This window comes from Oryctolagus cuniculus, chromosome 9, assembly GCF_051225735.1.
Source record: "Oryctolagus cuniculus isolate XC-2025 breed Fujian yellow rabbit chromosome 9, ASM5122573v1, whole genome shotgun sequence".
NCBI classification, from domain to species: domain Eukaryota; kingdom Metazoa; phylum Chordata; class Mammalia; order Lagomorpha; family Leporidae; genus Oryctolagus; species Oryctolagus cuniculus.
In genome coordinates, this window is record NC_142875.1 from 90,649,620 (window position 1) to 90,661,801 (window position 12,182).

Here is a 12,182-nt window from a genome sequence, read left to right on the forward strand (position 1 = left end):
GATTTCTCAAAGGAATGATAACAAAACAAGAATCTCTCCTCCAGATTTCTCCTCTTCGGGCCTGTCTCACCTGTTGAGCAGCAGTATGAGATGGGGTGTCCCACATCTCTAAGAACACTTGCAGTGACTGTCCTAACACCACAAAGGTGTGAGCACAGTAATCATGGAGCACATGAAATGTATGGTGCTCATACAGAACCCCCTGAACAGCCAAAGTCCTGGGGCCACCAGCTAGCCTACCCACTCATGTTAACTCTAACTAGAGGTGGACAGTTTGAAATAACACACATTTTGTTTTTCAGGTATGCAAGGCAGAGTGCCCCCAGAGCCCATAAGGAAGTTTTGTGTTACAGTTAGAACATTTTCTTGATTTGTTCTGCAGTTGTGTTCTTTCCCACCCCTGCCCCATTCTTTGTGTTCAACTATTGGGCGTGCTGTGGAAAAAGCAGGAAAAAAGTTAATAAATATTTGCTTTCAAACACTTGCTTGTTTACTTTACTGTAAATTCAAAGTGAAATAGTTTAGTCGCATAAGCTTTTCCATTTCATTTTATAACTGATTGTTGCAGTGGTTTCATTTCAGGGAGGAGGAGCGTGGTGAGGGCAAGAGGCGCAGAGTCACCACACAGACCCCGGGAGTCAGGTGAAAGCAGGCCTGAGGCAAGCAGCCTGCAGACTTGTGTATTTCAATTGCTACAGCAGCTTATATAGCCAAGGCAGCCAATCCGGTCAAGGGGCAGTCTATGCCCTAACCAGTCACACCCTGTTGCCAGGCAGTTTCTGTTGCCAGCGGCCATCTTGGCATGGCCTTCTCACTCCACCACAACTGATGATTCAGAAATGAGTCAATATCAACATAGATGAAGGTCCCACAGCCCCCTCCCACTCTCGCTGCCTTCTACTTGAGGCAGGCACTGCATGACCTGAGGTGCCGTGGAGGAACACATCCATAAATAAGACAGCATCACTCTGTTTTTATTTTTGTATTTTTGTTTATTTGAAAGGCAGTTTGACAAGAGAGAGGGAGGAAGGGATTTTCCATCTGCTGGTTCACTCCCCAAATAGCCACAACTGGGCCAAAGCCAGGAGCCAGGAACTCCGTCCAGGTCTCCCAAGTACCTAGTCATCTGCTTCTCAGGCACATCAACAGGGAGCTGGACTGGAAGCAGAGCAGCCAGGACTCAAACCAGCACTCCAGTATGGGGTGAAGGTATTCAAGGAGGCAACTTAACCCACTGTGCCACACCACCTGTGTTTGTTAATGTATGTGGTATCACATGGTTATCCTTTATATTCTCAATATTTTATTTGCACTCTTTATTCATGCTGGTATGTTATGTATAGCACTACCTATACTCTCACTGTACTACCCATCTGGGTACATAATTCTGTTAATTACAAAGATTTTTCTGTAAGATCCTTGGACATGAGAGGCTTCATATATACACATACAGATACACAGAGTAGTGGAATTTAATGAATTAAAGGGTAACTGTGCTCTGAAAGGTTTGACCAACTCCATCAGTTCTGAGTCCAGCAGTTGCTGTGGTAGGACCTTCATTTGTCAGAATACAATACTGTGGGATGGGCATTGTAGCACAGCAGGTGCAGCCAGTGCTTGGAATGCCCACGTGCCTCATCAGAGTGTCTGGGTTTGCACCCCACCTCTGCTTCTAATCCAGTTTCCTGCTAATGAACACCTTGGGAGGCACGAGATGATGGCTCAAGTACTTGGGTTCCTATCACCCATATGGAAGGCTCAAATAGGGGTACTGGCTCCAAGCTTTGTCCTGGCCCAGCAGCAGCTACTGTGGTACCTGGGGGGTGAACCAGTGATGGAAGATCTGTCACTTTCAGAAATGTATTTTAAATATGACACTAGTATAAAAAGGTATCTCATTGCCATTAATATACATTCACTGGTTTAATAGCATTCTGTCACTAGTTTACTGCTTTTTTTTTTTTTTTTTGGTCCATTTTTCTATTGTGTTTGCAATTTCCTACTAACTTGTAGGACTCCTATATGTACAAAGTAACACACTCCCAAGTGGAGTATTCCTCTTCTCATCTGTGGCTTGCCTTTCCCCTTTTTTGTAATATCTTTTGTCAAACTTTTTTACTCAGCAACATTTTCCTTTTAAGTTTGTGCTTTCTATGTCTTATTTAAAAGCTCTTTCCTATCCTGGCATAATACATGTAACTGTTAAATCACCTGAAATTGATATTTTGTTGTTTGCCTCTTTAAATTTTACATCAACGCTTAGTGTTAACACTGAGTGATGGGCAAGGTCTATATAGACCAATCTGACTAACTCTAAAAAGACAAGTGACTTGCCTTTCCTTCAAGGACACCTTGCTTCTGTCAGTCTACAATCTGGCGACAGCAAGGCAGCTGTGGCCCTTATACTGACCAGTTACTGTTCTCCCTGTCGAGTGTCCCACTTTTGACAAGTTACACAGCCAGCCTCGTTAGAACTGCCCTATCCTCACCAAGATCCTCTTCCCTGCCTGGAGCACTAGGAGAGCACTAGTGTTCACTCACTGCAGCTTCCCATCCTTTTACAATCAGTGAGCCCTGCAGTAGATCAAACGTTTTATTTAATGTTGATACTCTTGGAACGTATTTTGACTAGACACACATTCATCACTCGAGTGTAGATTGTGTACACATCGAGGTGCTATGGTTGCTGTGCCCATGGAGCATCTAGGTGAGGTACTTCTTGGGTTTTTATAAACCATCTCCAATCAATAAAAGCATCCATTTATTTTAAAAGCCTGTGTACGGCTTATAAAAGCAACACTTTCCTTATCTAACAGAGGTGAAATAAATGAAAACTGTCCTTGTGCATTTCAAGGAATATGAAAATGAGGAAGTTATTTACAGAGTACACTTTTATTTTAGAATCCAAACCATCTTTTCCACTTACACACACACACACACAGGGTCTATATAAATTAAGTAGAATCCACAAAAGTACATCTTTTAACAAAAAAATCAGTGTTACTTCATGATTTGTCACCAAGGACCATTACAATTCTGTGTCCATGAGAACATTGCCATCTTTATCCTTAACTCTTATTCGACCAGAAGTGTATTTTGTTTCCTGCCGACCGTTTGTATACACAGTTTTAACAGTGCCGTCCGGATATTCCCTTCTCTTGAATTGGGCAGTGTGTAGTTCTCTCTGGCCATTATTAAACTCAATAATTTTGTTGCCATCACTGTAAAATAAGAATTTAGTTTCCTTAAAAATATGAAATGTGTAACAGAAAAACTAAAAGTAGCCTTTGGATTCTAGCAGTTATTCTAGAGAAAACCCCTGGTCCTTTTTCCCACACAACTATACATTCTACACTGTTTCTGCTACCTGCTGATAGTTCTGATTATCAGCATGAGAATGTGCCCATGAAAATCTTTAATAAATTTATATTGTCAGCACAAAATGCTTGAGGTTTCGTGTGTGTGTGTGTGTGTGTGTGCGCGCGCTGCCTCTAAAAGTAACTGGCCTTAAATATCTGGCTGTTTTGAGTTCTGACCCTTTTCACTAAGGTTAAAATTAAAACCATCTGAGTGCCTGCTGTGTGTCAGGGGGGAAGAGAATGCTGTGTCTGGGAAGAGAAGGGTCAGGGCCATTCTGATACAATGAAAAAATAACATGAACAGTTATTTAGGTAGACTGTTGATCATGCCTGGGGGACATCCCACTCTAAACATAGATCTGTGCCACTGGAAATGCAAGCCTGCAGCTCATGACAAGGAATCACCACTTCTGAACACAGAGACAGAAGTGCTACCACCATGTGGCTTTTTCTGTCAAAGGAATGCAAGCTGAGACTCGTGTCCGTGGGACAGTGTGCTCGCCCAACATGGTCCTATCCCTGCTATCAGTCACCCAGGAACTGGTCAGAAATGCAGATGATGGGGGCAGGGAGTCAGCAAGCTGCAGCTGAACAGCCCCAGTGAAGTGTCAGAACCACTGCCTCATGTCAGCATACCCATGAAGGAAGCAGTGTGCTGTGATGTGCCCGAGTACAGGTGGAAAAAAGATTGACATATGGGGCTTTTCATACTACTTGCTCTTGTTTTCACAGAGGATTTCAAATGTAAAATGACTTGTAAATTTTGGAAATCAAAGCAGGTACACAAGTATGTCCTCTGATTATAGAACAAATTATTTATTGAGCACCAGGCAAAGTTTTAGGCCATGTTAAGAGAATAACACGCTCATGACCATAAGAAGTTTCCATATTATCCAACAGTTTTTTCTTCTTGCCAACTGCATACCATAGACTTTAGGTTACTTAAATGTATGCCACATAAGCCGTACCGAAGTTAATGAGTACTCAGTTGTCACTTGGAGAGGAGGGTGAAAACTGAAAATAGGAAAATTGGAGGATGGTGAAACAGGGAAAGGCCATACTGCTCTAGGCTGGGGGAGATGCCCTGTGTAACTTTTCAAATAAATAAGTAAATCTTAAAAAAAAAAAAGTGGAGGAAGTACATTCTCAGGGGAGAGAGGGAAAACTGCAGTGGAAATTCTACAAAAGAAAAGAGGGTGCTGAGAGTTGTAGAAGGTGTGGACACACAGCACAGGCACAGACAGAACACGTGACCCCAGCAGCTGAGAGTCAGAGAAAGCTCCAGCTTTGGAGAGAGGAGACACCAGCCTGTGCCACTGGTGATACAGCCAGAGGGAGAGCCTGCTAAGTCCAGCCTGGAGCCATGCGGGAGACAAGGTACCTGCTAACCCAGCAAAAAAAAAGGTGGGGGGACATTTCTTTCTCCCCATTTCCCCCCTGATGGCACCTGGTAACCGGCTGAGAAAGGGTGGACAGCATTTTGGGCGCAAGTAGCATCTGTGGCAGCTCTGGTGCACATACCCGGCAACTCGTGGGGAAAAGGCACAGTTGTAAGATAAGCACAAGCTGCAGCCGGTGGCTCTTGTACATGATGTGCTCCAAGGGTTTTACCAGAGGGAAAATCCATCTTCCACACTGACTTTGAGTCGGCCTGGGAGGATTGACAGGGGGCTGGGCACTCACCCTCTCAACATGTAACAGGCTCCGGGGCCCAAACCGCCTAGGAAGACTACAGGCCACTGGCTCTGGGCACATCTCTGCCTCTCTCTGGACCAGGCAGGCAAGAGGAGTAAAGAGGCTTCTAAGCACCCTGTGACCCTGGGAGCCCTGTGTGCTGAGACTGTGCTAGCTGTATGACTGCAAGAGAGGGTGCAGGGTGTAGGCGATCACTGTGAGCGGGTCCCCGTGCTCAGACTCCCTGACTGCCTGGGGGCGGGGGGGTTACTGCAGCAGAACCCATGCTCACTGAGGACTGCACAGGTGCACTGTGAGCATCCTAACAGCAGAGCAGATGAGCACTGCAGCCACTGTGGGCACTGATCACCTCGGGAGAGGAGGTGAGGGTATGATTACTCCAACAGAGGTGATTGCATCCTCCTTTCTGTTAATAAGATGAGATTTACCATGTTCAGTGTCACCGTGGATACTCACCACACCCTGAAGTAATGACAGAGCTCCTTGGCTACACCCAGCACATGCCTCTGGGTATTCACTAAAAGAGCAGACACCCACTAAGCCACAGAGAGTAGGTCAAAGATAAAAGCCATTAGTGGGAAAAACCAACAAGCATGTCCACAAATGTCTAAAAATAATTGCAGAAATTCAAGAAACTAGAATAAGGAAGACAATATGACCCCACTAAAGGAACACAATGACACTTCAATGTTAGCATGTGAACATGAATTGCCTGAAAAGGAATTCAAAAGATTAATCATAAGATTACTCAGAAACAATGAGAAGCAAAATCATGAGTTAAAGAAATCCGTACATGACGTGAATGACAAATTTTCCCATAATTGAGATTTTTTTTTAAATTTTTTTTGACAGGCAGAGTGGACAGTGAGAGAGAGAGACAGAGAGAAAGGTCTTCTTTTTGCCATTGGTTCACCCTCCAATGACCAGCGCACTGCGCTGATCCGATGGCAGGAGCCAGGTGCTTTTCCTGGTCTCCCATGGGGTGCAGGGCCCAAGCACTTGGGCCATCCTCCACTGCACTCCCTGGCCACAGCAGAGAGCTGGCCTGGAAGAGGGGCTACCGGGACAGAATCCGGCGCCCCAACTGGGACTAGAACCCGGTGTGCCGGCGCCGCAAGGCAGAGGATTAGCCTAGTGAGCTGTGGTGCCGGCCCCATAATTGAGATTTTAAAGAGAAATCAAAATGAAATATTAGAAATGAAGAATTCAATAGAACAAATAAAAAATGCAGTGGAAACCATTAATAACAGACTTAGTGAAGCAGAAGAAAGAATATCTAAGCTAGAAGACAAATCTTTAGAAATTTTTCATTCAGACCAAAAAGAAGAAACTAGAAAAATTAAAAACAATTTTAGAGATTTTTGGAATAATATCAAACAGCCCAACGTACAGGTCTTAGGAGTTTCTGAAGGTGTGGAAAGAGAATTAGAATGTTATTCAGTGAAATAATTATAGAAAAATTTCCCCATTTTAGATAAAGAAAGGTAAGTCCAAGTACATGAGGCACATAAAACTCCTATACACATGACCAGAAAAGATTGTCATCACAACACATTGTAGTCAAACTTTAAATAGGAAAACATAAAAGATTCTAAAATGTACACAAGATAAACATCAGATTACTTTCAGGGGATCTCCAATTAGACTCACAGCTAAGGATCTCACAGGATAGGAGAGAGTGGAAAGACACGGTTCAAGACTCATAAGAAAAAAACTTTCAACCCAGAATACTATACTCTGCAAAGCACACATTTATGAATGAAGGTGAAATAAAGACCTTCCATAACAAACAGAAATTGAAATAATGTCACCACTCATCCAGCCTTACAAAAGATGCCTAAGCATGTGCTACACAGAGAAACACAGAAATCATTATGAAAGAATGTGAGGCAGAAAATCTCACAGGAAAACTACAAAGCAAATACAAAGCATACAAGAGGAATATTTATGGGAAAATGGCAGGGCCAACTCGTTACTTATCAATAGTAATCTTGAATGTAAATAGCCTAAACTCTCAGTTAAAAGATACAGACTGGGGCCGGTGCTGTGGCGCAGCAGGTTAATCCTCCATGTCTAAAATGGAAGGCTTTTCTCTCTGTCTCTCCCTCTCACTGTCTGTAAATCTACCCCTAAAATAAATAAAAATCTTTTTAAAAAAAAAAAAAAAAAGAGAGAGAGAGAGGGAGACTGGCTGAATGGATTAAAAAACACCGCAAACAAACTGAAAGTGAAAGGATGGGGCCCAGCACTGTGACAGAGTGGGTGAAGCCACCACCTGCAGTACCGACATCCTACATGCGTGCTGATTCGAGTCCCAGGTGCTCCTCTGTCATGGCCAGCTCTCTGCCATGGCCCGGAAAAGCAGTAGGAGATGGCCCAAGTGCTTTAGCCCCTGCACCCACATGGGATTCCTGGAAGAAGTTCCTGCCTCCTGGCTTCAGATTAGCCCAGCCCCAACCATTGTGGCTACTTGGGGAGTGAACCAGTGGATGGAAGATACCTCTTTCTGTCTCTCCCTCCCTCTCTCTCTCTTTCTCTTTAACTCTACCCTTCAAAATAAATAAATCAATCTTAAAAAAAAAAAAAAAAACTATGCGAAAGTATAAGCAAAAGCAGTGTGAAGAAGGAAGTCTATAACATCTGGAGCCTACATGAAGAAATTGGAAAGGTACCAAATAAATGAGTTATCAGTGCTCTCAAGGACCTAGAAAAACAACAAACCAAACCCCAAATTAGTAGGCATGAAGAAAGAAAAGAAGAAATAAACAAAATAGAAACCAAAAAATCTATACAAAAGATCAGTGAAGTGAAGAGCTGGTTTTCTGAAAAAATAAAATTGATACACCATTGCCCAACTAACCAAAAGAGAGAGAAGACCTAAATCAATAGAATCAGAGAAGAAAAATCAAATGTAACAATGATACTACAGATATAAAAAGAATCATCAGGAATTACTACAAACAGCTATATGCCAACAAATCAGAAAAATCTAGAAATGGATAGATTCCTGGACACATTCAATCTACAAAAAAATTGAGTCATGAAGACAAAGAAAGCCTACACAGACCAATAACCAAGATGGAGATTGAATCAGTAATAAAGGCTGTCCCAAAAAAGAAAAGCCCAGGATTGGATGTCTTCACAGCTGAATTCTACCACACTTTTAAAGAAGAACTAACTTTAATTCTTCTCAAGATATTCAAAACAATTCAATTGAGGGAACCCTCCAAAACTCCTTTCATGAGGTCAGGATCACCTTAATTCCTAAACCTGAAAAAGACACAACAGAGAAAGAGAACTACAGACCAATATTCCTAATGAATATAGATGCAAAAATCCTCAACAAAATACTAGCTGATCAAATCCAACAACACATCAGAAAGATCATTCACCTCAACCATGTGGGATTCAATCCTGGTATGCAGGGGTAGTTAAACATTTGCAAATCCATCAATGTGATACATCACATTAACAAACTGAAGAACAAAAACCATATGATTATCTCAATAGCTACAAAGCATTTGCTAAAGTACAACATCCTTTCATGATGAAAACTTCAAGCAAACTGATTACAGAAAGAACATTCCTCAACACAATCAAGGCAATTTATGATAAACCCACAGCCAGCATCTTATTGAATGGGGAAAAGCTGGAAGCATTTCCACTAAGATCTTGAACCAGAGAAGGATGCCCACTCTCACCACTGCTATTCAATGTAGTACTGGAAGTTTTAACTAGAGCCATTAGGCAAGAAAAAGAAATGAAAGGGATACAAATTGGGAAGGAGAAAGTCAAACTATCCCTATTTGCAGATGACAAAATTCTATATATAGGGGATTCAAAAACTCCACTAAGAGACTATTGGAACTCACAGGAGAGTTTGGTAAAGTAGCAGGATATAAAGTCAATGCACAAAAATCTACAGCCTTTGTATACACAGACAATTCCATGGCTGAGAATGAACTTCTAAAATCAATCCCATTCACAACAGCTACAAAAAACAAATACCTTGATATAAACTTAACCAAGGATGTCAAATATCTCTATGATGAGAATTACAAAACATTAAAAAAGAAACAGAGATACAAAAAAATGGAAAACTCTTTCACATTCATGGATTGGAAGAATCAATATCATCAAAATGTCCATTCTCCCAAAAGCAATATACAGATTCAATGCAATGTCGATCAAAATACCAAAGACATTCTCCTCAGCTCTAGAAAAACAGATGCTGAAATCCATAAGGAGGCACAGGAGACCTGGAATAGCTAAAGCAATTTTATACAACAAAAACAAAGCTGGAGGCATCACAATACCAGATTTCAAGATATACCACAAGGCAATTATAATCAAAGCAGCCTGATAGACCAATGGAACAGAATAGAATCACCAGAAAGCAATCCAAACATCCACAACCAACTTATATTTGACTAAAGAGCTAAAACCAATCCCTGGAGCAAGGACAGTCTCTTCAACAAATGGTGCTGGAAAAACTGGATTTCCACATGCAGAAGTATGAAGACTCCTACCTTACACCTTACGCAAAAATCCACAAACATGGATTAAAGATCTACATCTATGACCTGACATCATCAAATTATTAGAGAACATTAGGGAAACCATGCAAGACAATGGCACAGACAAAGAGTTCTTGGAAAAGACCTCAGAGGCACAGGCAGTCAAAGCCAAAATTAACATATGGGATTACTTCAAATTGAGAGGTTTCTGTATGGCAAAAGAAACAGGAATGTGAACAGGCAACCGACAGAATGGGAGAAATTAATCTGGAAAACATGTTATTTAGTGAAATACACCAGTCCCAAAGGGACAAATACCATATGTTCTCCTTGATCTGTGACAATAGAGCACCTAAAAGGAAACCTGTAGAAGTGAAATTGACACTATAAGAAGCAAAAATTTGAATAGTCCTTGTCTTGACTGTCAAGGAAGAGTTTATTATTTTTTTCTACTTAATACCATTGGTTGAACTCTTAACATATAAATAATCATAGCTTTATAAATTCAATTAAAAATAGATCCCTGTATAAAATAAAAGTGGGAATAAGAGAGGGAGGAAATGTAGTTTGGCACACACTCCCACAGACTTACCCCTAACAGTAAAGCTAAAAACTTGCCATGGGACTCCAAATCCCATTAAGTTGAGTGGTACTAATGCCATCTTATGTGTTAAAATGATCATATTAAGATAGGATTAAGTGTCAGAGGGATCACATAAATAAGACCAAGTGTCTGCTAATAACAATAAATAGAATTAAAAAGGAGAGAATGATCCAACATGGTAAGCAGCCCACACAGCAGACTCATAGAATGACAGATGCCCTGAACAGCACTCTGACCTCAGAATCAGCCCAGAAGGCATTCAGATCTGGCTGAAAAGCCCATGAGAGCATTTCAGACATGGAAAGGAGACACTATGGCAAAATGGTTCTGCATGAGGGATCTCTGTGAGACCCCAGTGGAAAGAAGGGACCAAAAGAAGGAGGTACTTTTCTTTTTTTTTAATCTTTATATACAGAAGATCAATTTAGTATATACTAAGTAAAGATTTCAACAGTTTGCACCCACACAGAAGCACAAAGTATAAAGTACTGTTTGAGTACTAGTTATACCATTAATTCACATAGTACAACACATTAAGGACAGAGATACTACATGGGGAGTAAGTGCACAGTGACCCCTGTTGTTGATTTAACAACTGACACTCTTATTTATGACGTCAGTAATCACCCAAGGCTCTTGTCATGAGTTGCCAAGGCTATGGAAGCCTCTTGAGTTCACCAGCTCTGATCACAGTCAAAGTGGAAGTTCTCTCCTCCCTTCAGAGAAAGGTAAGAAGGAGGTACTTTTCTCTGAAGGAAGGAGAAGACTTTCAATTTGCTTATGGCCCTGTCTAAATACTGACATAGTTTGAGGACTCAAAAGGCTTCCATAGCCTTGGCAGCTCATGTCAAGAGCCCCAGGTGATCACTGACGTCATAAATAAGAGTGTCAATTGGCCGGCGCCACGGCTCACTAGGCTAATCCTCCGCCTAGCGGCGCCGGCACACCAGGTTCTAGTCCCGGTTGGGGCGCCAGATGCTGTCCCGGTTGCCCCTCTTCCAGGCCAGCCCTCTGCTGTGGCCAGGGAGTGCAGTGGAGGATGGCCCAGGTGCTTGGGCCCTGCACCCCATGGGAGACCAGGAAAAGCACCTGGCTCCTGGCTCCTGGCTCCTGCCATTGGATCAGCGCGGTGCGCCGGCCGCAGCGCGCCAGCCGCGGCGGCCATTGGAGGGTGAACCAACGGCAAAAAGGAAGATCTTTCTCTCTGTCTCTCTCTCTCACTGTCCACTCTGCCTGTCAAAAAAAATAAAAAAAAATAAAAAAAGAGTGTCAATTGTTAAATCAACAACAGGAGTCACTGTGCACTGACTCCTCATGTAGGACCTCTGTCCTTAATGAGTTGTACTATGAGAGTTAATGGATAAACTTGTTTTCAAACAGTACTTTATACTTTGTGTTTCTGTGTGGGTGCAAACTGTTGAAATCTTTACTTAGTATAGAGTTGGTCTTCTGTATATAAAGTTAATTAAAAATGAATCTTAATGAAGAATGGGATGGGAGAGCAAGTAGGAGGTGGGATGGGAATGGGGATGGAAGGGCAGGTATGGGGGGAAGAACCACTATATTCCTATAGCTGTACCTATGAAATTTGTATTCATTAAATAAAAGCTTTCTAAAATACAGAGTTGGAATAGGAGAGGAAGGAGGAAGAAGGTTGGGAGTGTTGGCTGGAGGGAGGCTAGAGTTAGAAGTATCACTATGTTCCTAAATCTATATGTATTAAAATCACGAAATTTGTATACCTTAAATAAAATTTTTAAGAAAAGAAAATTGAAAACAGGCCAGTGGATTGGCAATGTTTCACCAAGGTTTCTAAAAAGTAATGTGTAAGAAGCAGCTTATCCCAGAAATAAGAAGTGTCTAACTTGAAGAAATGTAACACTCCGAAGGACAAAAGAGGTGGTTGATGTTAAAGAGCTAGATCAGGGAGGGCAAAGAATAAAGTACTTGCCTGCCAGGAAGAGAGGTCCAAACATTCCAAACAAGCAAAAGAAGAGACGTTGTCTA

General features: G+C 41.9%; 2 protein-coding genes across 8 annotated transcripts in view; one reads left to right on the forward strand and one right to left on the reverse strand.

The window, feature by feature from the left end:
• RNF17 (ring finger protein 17) overlaps nucleotides 1-481 on the forward strand; it is a 117,524-nt gene extending 117,043 nt beyond the window's left edge. For all 5 annotated transcript variants that reach the window (XM_089304337.1, XM_089304335.1, XM_089304336.1 and 2 more), the window contains one exon: nucleotides 303-481. The gene's annotated coding sequence lies outside the window, so the exon portion shown is untranslated. The remainder of the gene's footprint in view (nucleotides 1-302) is intronic.
• A 2,395-nt stretch (nucleotides 482-2,876) lies between these two features.
• Nucleotides 2,877-12,182, reverse strand: part of CPAP (centrosome assembly and centriole elongation protein) — a 66,320-nt gene continuing 57,014 nt past the window's right edge. For all 3 annotated transcript variants that reach the window (XM_051850674.3, XM_008259955.5, XM_051850675.3), the window contains exon 17: nucleotides 2,877-3,221. In XM_051850674.3, the coding sequence (XP_051706634.3) occupies nucleotides 3,029-3,221 (193 nt within the window). In that variant the 3' untranslated portion in view covers nucleotides 2,877-3,028. The remainder of the gene's footprint in view (nucleotides 3,222-12,182) is intronic.